At 34.7% G+C, this 15,704-nt stretch overlaps 1 protein-coding gene across 6 annotated transcripts in view; it reads right to left on the reverse strand.

The window, feature by feature from the left end:
- The window catches only part of MCTP1 (multiple C2 and transmembrane domain containing 1), a 456,544-nt gene that overhangs the window by 150,585 nt on the left and 290,255 nt on the right, over nt 1-15,704 (reverse strand). For all 6 annotated transcript variants that reach the window (XM_038403494.2, XM_043514593.1, XM_043514596.1 and 3 more), the window contains 2 exons: nt 13,406-13,592; nt 8,352-8,445 (listed from right to left, as the gene is read on the reverse strand). In XM_038403494.2, coding sequence (XP_038259422.1) covers nt 8,352-8,445; nt 13,406-13,592 — 281 coding nt within the window. The remainder of the gene's footprint in view (nt 1-8,351; nt 8,446-13,405; nt 13,593-15,704) is intronic.

The following is a 15,704-nucleotide window of genomic DNA, read 5'->3' on the forward strand; positions in this document are numbered from 1 at the left end:
TTGAACCTAGGATGCTTCCCCTTTTTACTTCCACTTTTGCAGCAGCTGCCTGCCTCCCTTTCCAAATGAATCTCCTTGAATAATTTATAACCCCTTGTTGTACCGTCTCCCCTGAATCAGACCATAAAAAGAGATCCGGAGGGCACTGTTCCAAATCAGATTTTTCCAGAGGTCTTTTTAATAATTCCTGTTAACACATTTTTCTTCCTCTGATTCTGTAGTATTAAGGTAGGAGAGCCTAACAGACAAATTAACTCATCTAGTTTCCTTCCTGGACATCATCTATTTTTTCTACCTTGTCTTCAAGACAAGGCACATTAATTGGTGTATCCTTCATGGCATCTAAATGCCTTATATAAAGCAACATCAAATTAATGAACTCTCAACTGCCTCAGCTCCTTATTCTCCTGAGCAAGTCCAGTGGGCGTGGCCCTAACCTATCACTTCTACCAAAGTTCCAAACCTGTAGGGTGCAGAAGCCAGAGGAAACCTCTTTTATTCTTAGCACCTCTTCCTCCAAGTGAAAATTCTTTATTTCAGGGCAAATTTCCTTTTATATCAGGTAATTCTTCAAGCAATGTAGTTGCATTTTTGTACTCTTTTTCCTACCCTGCCAAGTCACTAAGACACTGCACAGACAATTAAAATATAATAAGAATAAACTATAAGAATGACACTATTGGGTTTAGTGTGCAGGTGCTGAAGGGTGTTGATGGTCTGAGACATATGGAAGGACCAATTAGGTGATTGGGTGTTCCCTTTTGGCCTTAAACTCTACGACTCTAAAAAGCCAAACATGGGTAATCATTTTTCAAGACATGCTTCCCCATATTAATATCTTTTCATCTACTCATTTTAAATATCAGCAGGCAATAACCATCATACCATTCAGTAAACTTTGCCTCCTTATATGGTATCTGAATAAACAACAACAATGAGACCACTGGTGACACTTTTCCAAAGTCTCTAAGTCTCTTATCTCATCCCCTTTCTTATCCTCTCATTATATTAGGGCCTAATTCAAAACCAATTGAAGTCAACTGCAGTCTCTCTCACTGACATTAGTGGGCTTTGGAAAAGGTCCATAATGCTCCCACTGAATCTTATATGACAACTTGGGATCTACTAACCTACCTATTTTGACTACCTCAAATCACTCAAATCCTTCTTTAAAATGCACTTCCTTCCATAAAACTGTCCAAAAATGATCCTTCCAAAGAAGAAAAAAGTACATAATAGAAAATTATATTTTAATTTTACACAATTTTAGATTTCATCTCAGTTTTCTCATCTGGTGCACTGTGTGTTTGGCGTTTTCTGTTTAACTTCATGGGGCAATGATGAAAAAGGCATTTGGGAGGATAGAATGGATTTATATACTGTATTGCAATGCTCTTGATTCCCCTTCTCTTTAGTCCCGACCACTTTAACAATGCAAAGTAATAAATGGGAGTTTTCCCTGATTAAAGGCCATCGAATTTGGCCCTTCTTTTAAATTTCTCACTGGCTATATTATACACAGATTAAACACAAAAGCATTTTCATTATAAAGTGATATTAATTATAAGCAACATGAAAATATGAATGTACAGAACTCTGCTGCATAATATTATTGGGTTAAGTAGGTTAGACATTTTAAAAAGTGAGGCTTCAAATGCATAAGACTAGCATTTGCAGATGCATTCATTTGAATTAAAATGACAGTCACCAATATTCATATTACAGGAAATAAGATGACTTCCAACTAGGATCAGGCAGAATGTTTCCTTTATAGAATTATGTCATCATGTTTTTTGTATTTGTTTTTTTCATACCTTCCCTTAAAAATCCATTAATAACTGTTAGAGAGAGCAGAACACAACTGACTTAAAGGACAGAAGGTCTCTCCAAAATGGTAATTTTTATATTCTTAATCAGAGCTGCCATTGATCTATTCTCTCCCTAGAACTGCTAGGGCTAGATTCATTTCAGTAGACATAGGAAGATGTACAATGCACCTCCACCTGCCCCAAAGCGCCCACTGTGCGCTGTGAAGATTCACTTGTAGTGCCCCGCTAGCCCCACTAAGCTACACAGATGGCTACAGTGAGGATGCACTAAATTTCCTGGTCATGTCTCTTTCCAAGACCATGGTTACATTGTATCTTTGGCATATATATATATACTTTTTTATTTTCTTTTTTTACTAAGAAGGATCATGTGTCAGCATAAACCAGGAATGAATGTAGCTTAGAACCTAAATTTCTGTGGGCTCCATAAAGCTATGTACAACTATGATAGTTTATATTACTCAAGCAAATTCTAGTATAGAGTTTGCTAGGTTGTAATTAGGCTAGAGCTTGAATATCAATTCTGTGCCCAAGATAAATATGATCTGAATTATTTTTTGCACTATTCATGTTATACTAACAGTCATTCCCTTCCTGCCTCCTCCTAGCCCTGAGCAGACCTTTCCTTTGAGACCTGCAACAGTGACTACTTTATTTTGAAGACTTAGAAATGTCAGAAGTAATTTCAATTGCACTTATCAAAAATAAGTTCACAGACCTTGTCCTCAAAAGGATATTTACATAAATGTAATTCAGTTGCTAGAATTGAATGTTTGTCATTTATTGTTTGAAAATATCACAAATCATCATGCAATTGCCCATGGCTGGCCATTGCGATCTATGAAACCCATTGCCAAAAAATTGTTCATTTTTGAACGAACTGCAAGACAGTTCATGACCGTGCCATTGGGGCAGCCTCTAAAGTCACAAAGGTTGCTGCAAGCTCCCTAGCAGCCAGCTGCCTGCAACTGAGCAGCTAGTATGACCTCTGGCCACAAGGAATGATAGCTCAACAGCGTCGTGTTATGGTCTGTGTTATACCGGATGTCAGACTAAATAATCACAATGGCCCCTTCTGGGCTTAAAATGTGTGAATCTATCTATGAGAGGCTGCCTTATCTAATGGATTAAGTACAGGACCAAAACCAAGAAACTCCAGCATTCTTATGGTAGATTTGACAATGATGCAGTCTGTGGCCTTAGTTGAGTCACTTAAACTTTCTTAGTTTTCCACCTGTAAAACAGAAATGATGATAATATCTACCTCACAGTGATGTTGTTATTGATTAATTATGTGTTTGAGTGTCATGAATATTCAGGATATCTGACAAGGACATTCAGTTCAACAACCACATTTAAACAAATTTTGTAGAATATTTGAATAAAGCAAATTTCAAGTTAGTAATCAAGTATTTGCACCAAAAACCTGATTCTGAGAGCTCTGCTCATCCAATCAAGGAACAGAAAATAAACATCTGATATAGTTTTGTTACTTGTTTTTTCCTTTAATAATTAAAGCCTTTGAGTACATAAAATATTAGGGTCAGTTTGAGTTTCTATTTATCTTACAATATTGTCTATTTTGCATGATTGGTAGTTACTTTCATAAAGACTGATTTAAAAACTTATCTAGACACTGGATATGCTGCTACTAGATAGTGCAAATTACATTTGGAGCCATGATTTCAAAGGGTTACTAAATTTGCTCCAACAATTTTTTTGAGTAGAGCCTTCCATATCTGTACTCAAAATTAACATTTGTACACATAAATATGACATTTGATTTGCAAAATTTTGCAAACATTTCAGGAACAAATTCAAATGATGTTTTGTGAAAACATAGCCTTAAAAAACTTACCACTCCACAGTCTTGAAATTTTATCATCTTGATTCTGATCCTACTTTCAATTAAATCAATCAAAATTTTAACATTGAATTTATTGGGAATAGGATTGAGTGTCTTATATAAAACTTTGAAAAAATATAAAAAATGATTCACTCAAACTGCATTTTCTTTCTGTTCTCTGAAGAATCTCACAGCTATCTATGATAGTAAATCCAACTATTGTAAAGCCTTTTATAAAAATATACCTTTTACACCAAACTCTATCTAGAAATCTCAGAACCTAAAACACAGTAACAATCAACTGATAATGAGGTCAGAAATACAAGTAAATTTACTTCTAATGAAGTCAGGAGACACAGTAATCAAAGTGTTAAAAATTCATTTCATGCATATCTCATTTGCCTCTTAGCTGATATTTATCACATAATACTGTGAGAAAGTAGAGGTCTAAGATGCTCCAGATAAATGGCTCAATTAATTGTACAGAGGTAGCCCTCTTTGAGCTGAACCAGAGCTGTGAGCTCTTTATTAAAAGCACTATTCTGTAGCCCATAACCTTGTTCCTTGACTCCTCTCTAGTTTCCAATTTAAACAAGTCCCCATGCGGCCTGCTCTAAAGGGCTTTGTCTCCCTGTCATTGTTAAGAGAGCCAAGGCATCCTGGAAGTGTGAAATCAGACCTCATGAGCTGAACGGTTCCCCAGGGAACGCTGGACTGAGCAGAAGGTCAAAGTCATGGGCTGGACCATCTGAAAGCGTCTGATCACCGGTCTGTGTCACAGCAAGTGGGGTGGGGGAGCTAGGAGACTGGAATTGAACACATCTTAATTAAAGCCCACAGACAGCAAAACAAACTGTTTTCTAGGCAGGCTGTCAAATGGAGCTTAGATTTAGCATTACTAATGAATCTGAATTGCTAACTCTTATTTCTTAAGATAATAAGAGTCTCAGAGAAGTTGATAAAAATGGGGGGATATCTATTTCCTCCGTTTTCTTCCTTAAATAATCCTTAAATAATCTGCCATCAATAATAAGGCAGCTTTCTTCAAAAGAAAAGCATGAACATGTTTACCTTAATAAAGTAGTAGCAAACACCATCTTATTAAACCAGAAGGTTTTTCACTCCAGAGGGCTAAGCCTTCTATATACGTAACCTTGTTGCAGAAAGCAGAATACATTTTACCTGGCTATTGCTTTAACTGATATTGTATCTCATTTTAAAAAGTGCCTATTGCTTTCTGAAATATATTTGGGTTAGGTACACAAAATATATTAATTTGAGATATCAACTTACAGGATGATTCCATTATGCATTACCTTTCACTATATTGCCAGTATATATCTTCATTTAAAAGGGCTTAATTGTATATACCACAAGAGGCTTGCCTCTCTGAGAAGACTTTGATCACTTTCTGGGGAATCACAAGCTGGCTGAAGGTAAAGTGGGGAAAAGGGATGAGAACTTTCTTTTTTGTTGAGGACTTGGGGGAGAAAAACCAACTGCAACCCTGCAACAACCCACCCCCAAGCATGAATAAGTAATATTCAGTAGGGGATTTAAATTAAAATGTCTAAGGCAGAAAAGAAAAACCAAACAGAGTATTTTGTTCCATTCCATTTGGTCAAATTAGAATTCCAAAAATATATTTTCTAATATTTTTCTGGTGAATGCCCTTTGCTCCACCACACTTCCCAACTTAATAAAAGTGGACATTGGTGAAGGTCCTAATATTTTTGGCCTGAGGCAGGAATTCCACGACCACATTTGAGATACACTGCTCTGTATTTTTGTCTGGTGCAAGGAAAGTATATTCTTACAGTAGGTCAGCTCCTTTAGAGACCAATCCTACAACATGCTCAGCACTCTCCATTTCCATTGAAATCAAGCTGGAGTGCTAAGCACTCAACACCTCAGAGGATTATGCCCTTTTCGTGTGTTCCTGGAAATGGGTTCACCAAATAGTACTTTTCAATACTTCAATCTCAAACCTAGTTATAGCACACTTAACTGTGACCAATTTTCAAAACTGTAGCACCCAGTTTCTCAGGCTGTGAAAGCCTGCCCACAACTTGACTGAAATTTCAATCCACTCTCGTGTCTTGTTCAATGCATGTGTATGTGTGGGAGTTGTAAATGGAGGCCTTAACCACCCAGTTAATCTCTTTTTTTAATCTGTATTAACCTTAATGATTTGAAGTGCACTGTCCAATACTAGGCTATTGAGCCTAAAGAAAAAACTACCCTCTACTATCAACAGTTTATTAGGGGCTTAACTGAAGTGACCTACTGTAGTCTGAACAAGGCTATGGGCTTTTTGTGGAAAGGAAAAGAATTGAGGGTTTCATTAAAAAGTAATTTGTGCTTTTTACTCCCTCATTCAATGGGACTCTCAATTGCTCTTTATTCACACAGAGTTAATACAGTATTACAGTGCTTCTCAATGAATGTATAGTAACAAAAGAAAAATTTTACATTTTGAAAGGAAAAAATTCTTTTTTACTGTAGTAAGATTGACGACTACTTAAAAGATTACAGAAATCTTTCCCACTCTGCGCTTATGCTTAATGATGGACTATTATGATTTTTTTTAACTATTCAGCCTAAACTAATGAATTTTGACTTATTACTTTATATTAAAAAAGGCCTGAAAGTGAAATGGGATATTTTCAGCCTACAGAAAGGGAATAAATCACACAGGTACTGTACAGGCGTGTCTGTGTGTAGCTGCTTAGACTCAGGAGAAAAATCCATAAGATTAAATCAGAAAAAGGATGTATTATTATTTGTATTATTATAGAAAAAATGCAGATTAGTATCCTGATCCATGTTCATATGAGCAATTCTTAATCACACATGTAGCATTGTTGATGTCAGCTGGTCTACTCACATCAGTGAGGATTACTCACTTAAGTAAGAGTTGGAGAATGAGGTCCTAAATGTTATTTACAAGACACTTCACTGGAGATGTACATGGGATGAACATATAATGAATAATTAAAGACCAAACAATCAGCAAATAAATCATCAGTTATTTCTAAACATACATTATTCAAATTCAAAATTTAATCTGAAGGTATATCAGTCACATAATTCTAAAGGTCAGTACACAAAACAGGTGTAAATTACAGCATTTCTTAATAAACCTATCAGTTGCCTTTCAAACTGATGGCAATTTTTTCCTCAAAAAGGTGCAATAATTTCTATAAACTTTGAAATACATAGCCCTTTAAAAACACCTATATTATATAAACAATTGTTCTGGCTATTCGTGGTGGACAAAATATTTAGGACACATAGGAATGGGGAGGATATCAAATATCCCTTCCACTTGCTAACCCACAGTCATTTTGAATGTGCAGAGTCTGAAAATAGTTTTTGGTAGTTATGTACATCTCTAATTGAATCAAATGTATTTCCAAAAACTTCTGCAACTGGTACAAATGACATATTGATCAGGAAAAGTCCAAGACTGAACAAGGTCAGAGACTGAATTATCCCATTCCCCCTGAATAACTTAATCTCTCTCTCTGTTCAGACCACATTGGATTATAAGGTCAAAGCAGAGTGAAGAACCTTTAGAAGTGTTTTACCAATCTCTGCCAAAGAAAGAATCTGTTATTTTGAGTTCCACCAACAGGATGACCAGTTTCAGCAATAATTTTTTTGTCCTGTTAGATCATCTAAGATAATAAACTATTGATATTCATGTTAATTTACACAGAACTATTAGGAAAGGAATTTTCTACCATATATCTATATTTATACCTGTGACAGAACTTGTACTTCAGGTTCCCAAGTGGCAGCTAAGCCAACTAGGTTAATATAGTCAGCATATTCATGAATTCTTACAGCTGCAATGGCTACTTTCTGAAAGAGGACAATCTCAGTTTGTTCCATTCAGCATGTGCAGTGTGCAGGTGGTGTACTTTTAAGAGATAACATATTTCTGAAGAAAAATGGTTACTATGACTGCAGTGATTATTTTTAAATAATTTCCAAAAGCAGAAGGCAAAATTATCCAATCAGCTAAATATTAGTACAAGGACAAAACAAGAAGATTTAAAAACAGAATGATTTCAAAACTGTATTTTCTTGTGATTATTTTGGAAGCAGTTATTCAAGGTCCAGTCTTTTACCTATAATGGGTTATTTACATTTGTAGCACTGATTGCGGGAAACTATTTCTTTGGAAGATTTTTTTTTTTAATTTTAAACCACATACAGTGTGGCAAGCTCTTTAGCAAGTACCAAAATTTTGATGATTTAGAGCAGTATTTGACTTTCATATTTTGAACTGTTAACTCATTGCAGTTTTGATTCTGAGAATTTTGTATATTTATATCCATTAAAGAATGAAGTCCTGCATTTGTAGCTCATGAAATGTCTTTGCAGGACCTCTGATGGAGAAAAAGGTGTATTTCTCCTTTCCCATAGACTCTCTATATAGGACTCTAGGCCCTGGTATTACAAGGGCTCATAGCATATAAAAAGTTTTGGTTGGGGATTTTTTGGGGATAAAAGGTGGGATTATTTGCAAACTGGGCAATGAAATTCTGACATACTTATCTTCCTTAAACTTCACACCTTGTGGAGACCGATCGATTCTTTAAAAATGACCAAATCCAAGACTCTCTAATTATACTATCTACTATCACAGAAACTGAATCAGTCCTTGCCTGTGACATCTGCTGCCATCAATGCTTCTGCTCTGACGACCTTCACCTGTAGAAATCCTACATCCTTCATGTTGTGAAACATCCTTATTGTGCTCTAAACAATAATAATAAAAAGTTATTACAGGTTGTGTGGAAAGGAAAGAGGTTAATGGTTTTCCCTCCCCAATCCAAAATTCATTAAATACAATGCTGTTTCAAATGATTGCCTTCTTAATTTTTTAATTTTAATAGAAACTTACTGTTATCAATCTCTGTTTCAACACACTCCATTACCCAATCATTATAAGATAAAAATGGAAGAGTATGTCAGGATAAAATATATTAATAAGAAATTAAGGCTGCTGTATTACTCCCCTAATATTAGATATTTGAGCTATTAACTACAGTTTTAAATTTTGATATCCTATTAAGAATAACAAAATATTTTTTAAAAAATTATCAAATGTACAATAGTCCCTCCTGCACATGAGAATCATACTTATGTTTTCCTTGTTATAGCTTGAGCAAGACAGGTTCATGTGTGATTAAGGGCCAATTTTTTTTTCCCCTTGAGGAAAATATGCAACTACCACTGTGCTTAACAAGAGTGACACATGCAAAGAGAGAAGAAGAGACTGAAAGATGGCTCTCAGTACATTACAAGGAACTCTCATAATAAATCTCTTTTCCCCACCACCAAGGTTTATGTATAATTTAGACACATTTTATAAAAAGAAGAAAAAAAACTGGAAAAGAGTACAAGCCCTTATTCATGATAAGCAATATTTTTAGAATTCTCTGTTACAACTATTTAGAAACAGTATTTTGTTGTGTTTTTAAATAACAAAGTAACAGAATGGTATTACAGTAACTGAGTGCAATAGGCCAGAAACATTTTTTATAAAGCTTGAATGCAGTGGCCAGTTCCACAGATGCAGTTTTAACCCCACAATTAGGTGAGAGGACCACTGCTAACATTTATATATTATACATTTAAATCAGTATCTCCAAAACTGGGAAATTAAAATTAGGCTTCCAAGTCCAGATTTAGACACCTAGGGATGTGGTCTGATTTTCAAAAGGGTTTGAAAATCTTGGCGGTAAAGGTTATCATTTGCGTACAAAGTCACTCATCAACAAAACACTTGGACCCATTTTTTAAGGCCCAATAGGTTTTATGCCAATGGTCTTATTCTATTATTGTGACACAGATAAAGCATGTGAAATCTCTAATTTATGGCTGAATATTTATAATAATATTTTGGTTTGTAGGTCATGTAAGTATCAACAGAGACACTGAATCAAGGATTTTAAATTATATTACATGGGTAAAACTGACTATTATGGAAAATTAGAGTTTGATGTGAGCAAACTAAGATTACTGTTCTACTTGTTAAAGATGCTATTTGAATATAATCTTAAATGTTAGACTGCTTGAAAAATATATAATATTTATGCATACCAAACATAGCTATTAAAAAGTTAGGAGTATAAAATGCATCCTTGTCTTTTATTAATAAGAAAATTTTGACAGTCAAATCATACTCTGACATTAATTTTATAAGTCCCATCTGACCGTTTATTGTTTGTCCTTGGTATACTGAGCTGAGGAAATGCAGTTATGTGTAATCTCATATGGTTTACTTTTTTCATATATGAAAAGTGTTTATCACAAGGATTATGTTTTAATCTTTTAAAACATTTGTTTATCTTCAGAAATCTGTTTAAAATAGACAGATGACAAAGTTTAATCAAAATATACTTCACCCTCTCTTTATGTGCTTGCAAATTGAGGGTGGTGGAGGTGGTGTTACAGATAGTGATGTTATAATTCAAATATTTGTTGGCACAGTCTGTCATTTATTACAATAATGATCAAGTTTTGGAAACTTCTTATCAGGGCTGGTAACAACAGAAATAATTTCCCTCTTCTAATGCAGTGTGGAAGATATTTATAAAAAGGTTTCTGCACCATATTTTTTGAAGCTACTTAACCCAAGTTTCATGGTGGCTAGAAACAAACAAAAAAACAATAAACCCTCGCAACCCCCCAAAAACACACACAACATTGGTAAGCTCACTCTGCAAAAAAGGCAGCATTGCTATATTTCACTTTCAATACCCGATATCCATCTTCAGACTCTGCAGGATAATTATTGTTTGAACTTTTAGTTTCAGCAAGTCAGCTGATTTAGAGTCATTTATTGCATATTCTGACATTCTGGGTCCCTGACATATGGTACAATATTATTGTAGGGCCACTAAGAAATATGAATTATTTTAATATATTACTTTAAATATGTAACTTTAAGTAATGATTTATCAAAAAGTATTCTGTCTTCTTATTTATGATTATTGTTGAAGGCCTCAAAACCTGGATGGTTTCTGAAGCCTGAAATTTCCATAGCAGAGGAATCTATGATTTGCTGTGAATCCTTTCAGCCCTCAATAGATGGGGAAAGATTGAAATGCTCAGGAGATGAGTCCTCTTTATTTTTTTAATGAAAGGCTGTATAATATATTTTCTGTATGGCTGCAGCAGCTGTCAGGGAGAGCATCTCAGTTCAGCTCTATTATGGGAGAAGCAATACCCCATCCTATGGCATCGAGATACACTGAGGGGCCAGTACTGATTGACAGCTTGTCACCGTGACGTCTTATTCCATCTCTGTTATGGAGAAAATTAATGTCACAGCACCAGCCTTATGACTCGCTGTCATCTTAGAACCGCTCACCTTTTATCAATGCTCTAAATAACATTTCAAGCCCATCGTCTCACGGTGGACAATCCGGTCAAGGGACATTAAATCGGATGACTGTGAAATGTCATAATAAAAATGGAATGCTAACAACTTCTTCTCTAAACTAGCTCCTCTGGTTTTTAAACTGTGACAAGGGGGACCAGGGGTTCAGCACACCCATTCTGAAAAGGTCATACAATCTCTCTTGGTCTGTACCCATTACTGCGCTCCTCCCCGAAACCCAAAAGGAATTAATCTTCTCAGACAATTGTGGTAAAATAACGGTTCAAACAGTAATGTCTGTTAAATTTGTAGGGCTCTAATGTTCAGCTACAAATGGTTAAATGACAGTAATAGAGTAATTTTCCAAGGCTACTTGATCTGATGCCAGGGTCAGCTGATGGACTGCTTTTGGCCACAAGAATGGGTGCAAAATACATTTCAGATGGCAACTAGATTCTTTAAGAAAGCAAAAAATAAAAAGCCCTAAAATAAAGACACCAAATGATATAGTGTACCTCACTAATTGCATAATACTGGTTTATTACATCTCTGTCCTTTAAGGAAGACAACCACTGAAGATAAGCAGAGAGCTAAAGAAAGAAAATTTGAATTTTGTAAATACTGTATTTTAAGTCTTTATCCTCTATTTCTGCTGCTATTTATAGATCACTTTAGTGAACAAAATATTGCAGTTTCTTAGCAGGCATTTCCAATGTTAAAATCTGGAATACATGTAATTGTAAACCTTATTTTTCTACCACATATCAAATTAAATACATCCTTCAAACAATGCTTATTTGTGCATATTGAAAACATATTTAAATTTTGAAAAATGATGTTTTGTATATAAGAACATGTCAGAATACAAAATCATTTGATCATTCTTTTTCCACATAAATAATGCCATGTGTTTAATTTATGAAGCAAAAAGGGAATTTAAGAAAGCTATTTAAAAATATGGAGCAATACTACTTTTCTATACTGCTGCTAAACTATGAAAACTATCAATACCACTTAACTTGTATCATCCTACCACAATAATCTACAAAAATATGGTATTTTTACACATATCAAAATGTACGTAACTATCAAATTAATCTATCGGAATGTATTGTATTTATAAAGATCTATTCTGACAACAGACTCTGTACTGGTGGATACCAACATCTGAACTAATTCTTATAATTTTAATTATTTTTTAAAGATGGTGCACAATACCTTAGCTCTCAGCTGGGTTAGAAAATATAATGTTTAGCCTTGCTAAGTCACCTCTATTAAACTGTGTTTATGATAACACTATTGGTGTATGAGTTGTACAAGCATTAGAGGACAGCTGATTCAGTGGAGATAGCCAGAATAAATTTGCTGAAGCGCACATCCTGCTAATCTGTTTGAAGAATATTGTACAGCATTAGTACTAGCACTTCATGTTATCTGCACAGCCTGATAAGGTACATCTTTATTAAATTCAGTTATTGAAAGGATGTCAGTCAGGGAATAGGAATATTTTAAAATCTAAAAAAAAAAAATATTAAGCGGCTCTTTGTTAGTCAGAGCTTGGTTTAATGGCTGAGTGTCTAGAGAATCCTTCTAAACACCTGGCAGCATTGTACAATAAAAGCTTTGTAATTTTAAGTGGAAATAGCTTTTTTTTTAATTCTTCATATGTAGAAAGACAGTTACATTTAGTGATTTAGGAATTAATAAATGCTGGAGTAAGAGCTCCCCTCTCTGTTGCTTTGATAAAACTACACAGATTCTGCACCATGTGAGGATGCTGGGAAATAAAATAATTTGTTTCAGAATATTCTGAAATGGAAAGATGGTTTAATACAATTATTTTAATGAGACAAACCAGTTCTCCAAACTCTAACACTTAGTCAAAAAATAAGAATTCATCCCGCTTTCTACTATGCTGTATAACAACTGCAAAACCTTTGAAAAGGATATGGGTGCTTTACACAAGCTGAAATGAATAGTTGCTATTGTAAAGATTCTCTGAAATATTGTAAAACTGCTAAACAACATCTTAAATTATACTGCACTTGGAAAACAAAAATAATCAAAATTACATAAAGTAGTTAAATTAACTACTTAAATGACACATGGTCAAATACAGTAGCTGACTATTCATGTACACAACATTTATAGAAAGGTAAATTTTAGGGCTCTAATGATGTTATCTAGATATTTAAGTCAATTACTACTAATATTAATTATCTTAAATCAGCTCCATTGATTACATAGTAGATATATTCAGAATTTTTTTCTCATAGTAGTTAATTATTTGCAACATTACGTTAAGAAGGATAAGCGATAGGTGCTACATACATATCTCTTTAGTATTTCCTCTCGCTCTTTCTGGTCCTCCAAGGAGTTGACAGAGAGGTCAGAGATACTGACTGCAGCTGATGCTGTCAGGGTGACCAGCAGTACCAACCACCCTTCTCCTTCCTCCAGCTGCAACTCCAGCTTGTGAGTTTGTTCTCTACTCAGGGCCGACAGGTCAACCTGACACCTACAAACAAACGTTTTGAATCAGTGAGTGGCTTTCTTCACAAGATCAAACAAAGGCCATATGGACTGACCTGCACTCCACTATGCAAAAAATAAATAAATGGAAATTCCTTCCCAGTCTGTGGAAAGATTTATCTTCAGTTACAGCCATATCTCTTGCCTATTTTTAGCTTCAACTCATTATTTGCTGAGGCACTGTACATTTATTTTAAATATATACACAGAAAGAAAATCTACGACCAAAGTAGGGTGCTAGGAATACAGATTCAGATCCAAATTGTGAAGCTTTAGTCAGTCTCGTATGTACACATAAAATAAAAGAATTAAGTGTGCCTTTTTAAATCTTTGAACACTAAAACTAATACAGTCATGCTTTTTTAAAAAAGAATTCTTCATTAAGGGATTGAATATGACAGTAGATAACATGGCTGGACATGAGAGTAAGGGGAAGGAGGCATCCCTCCAATGTCTGCATTAAACCTCTTATGGTGGTTCTGGCTACAAGAGGCAGAGCAGGAGCTGCACACACTATACTTCCCACTGTGAGCAAGTAGACAGGAGTAGCCTCTACATGAGCCAGCCAACAATGTCTGGGCACAGCTGAAATATGCTTCATCCTTAAAAGCCAGAGAGAAGCAGGGAAGAAGTTGTGCACCACTACTCACACAGGGCCGTGCCTAAATGCTTAATCAAGCTTTACAGGAGAATACAGTCCATAAATATTCTTCATATATATTCTAGGTCTCTTGTAATTAAAACTGTCTTGTATTTTTAATATATTAGTCTATTTTCACATATTTAATCTTTCCTAGAATGTAGCTGTGAATTTCATATTATGGTCATTCTGAAAACTTGTAGAACTGCCGCATTACACTGAACAGGAATTATTAAAAGTATTACTTGAACTATTTATATCCATAACTTTTTTTCTTAAAGTTATGGCAATAAATTAACAATCCATGAAAATAAAATCCAGATGAAGTAAATGGATACATTCTACTTATAGTTTTTCCATTTTATAATGTAGTTTTAACAGCAATTATTTAATCTGACAGGTCCATGTTCTATCTGCCACTCTGACTAAGCTAAACATCTCACAAATTCTTTTAATAAAAATGTGAACTGCTTTTGAAGAGAAAGATAATGTGGTGACGAAAGGGCCAATAAACTGAGAGAAAGGTGGCAGACATGAATAAATAGGCATTTAAAGACAGGATATAGCCAATTATGAGAATAAATGTGGCCCCATAAAATGGACACTCTGCTATTATGGACAGGTTAAATTTGTTACAAGGATATTCCCCTTGCCCTCTCATTTACTGTATATTGTTTAGCGTTTATCTTTCATTTTGGATTTTTTTATGAAGACTAGCAAGCAGTGGAAGGAAGTGAGAGGAATAGGGAAAAGATTAAAACTACCCTGGTCAGTATAAATGCTATACCTCTACCTGTGTTATAAACTTACAATTTAGGCTGCAATAAAGAACAATTTCTTCTTTACTATAATGAATATTGGTAATTAAATACTCAGAGATCTAATATAATGTCAAATGATCAATCTTTTACAATTAAAGGTAAAAGGTTTATTGTGATTTGGATTGCTTCTATTATTAAAATCTGATATTATATATTCCAGTGTAGTTATTTTGCACCCCCAATCCCCCTCCTCCAAAACAGGCAGCATAGACCCTAAAGTATCCTTAAAACGTCTCCATGACAACACTGCTGTGTTGATCACTGGACAGTATTACTATAAACATGGTCTTTAATTTGAATAGTTTAAATTCTGCCAACAGGGTCAGTAAGAGAGAGTGACTAGGACTTAATATCAGTAATCCAACTGAAATCAAAAATAGACTAGTCATTTTAGAGTCTTAGCCAGAAAAAAATAAGGAGAAATTGATGAGTCTTGATATACACACACATACAGATCTATTCATCCACTAGTCTGTTTGTGTTATAAGTGCAAACAAAGAATATTTATGGAATGCTAAAGTTGAAATATCAGTTCCAAAAGTTATATTCTTCTCCTCCAACATTAACATAGCACTCCACATATCTTTTGATATATGTTGAAAGGGACACCATCAACCTGAACATCAAAACTCTATTC

Source organism: Dermochelys coriacea, chromosome 5 (genome assembly GCF_009764565.3).
Source record: "Dermochelys coriacea isolate rDerCor1 chromosome 5, rDerCor1.pri.v4, whole genome shotgun sequence".
NCBI classification, from domain to species: Eukaryota; Metazoa; Chordata; order Testudines; family Dermochelyidae; genus Dermochelys; species Dermochelys coriacea.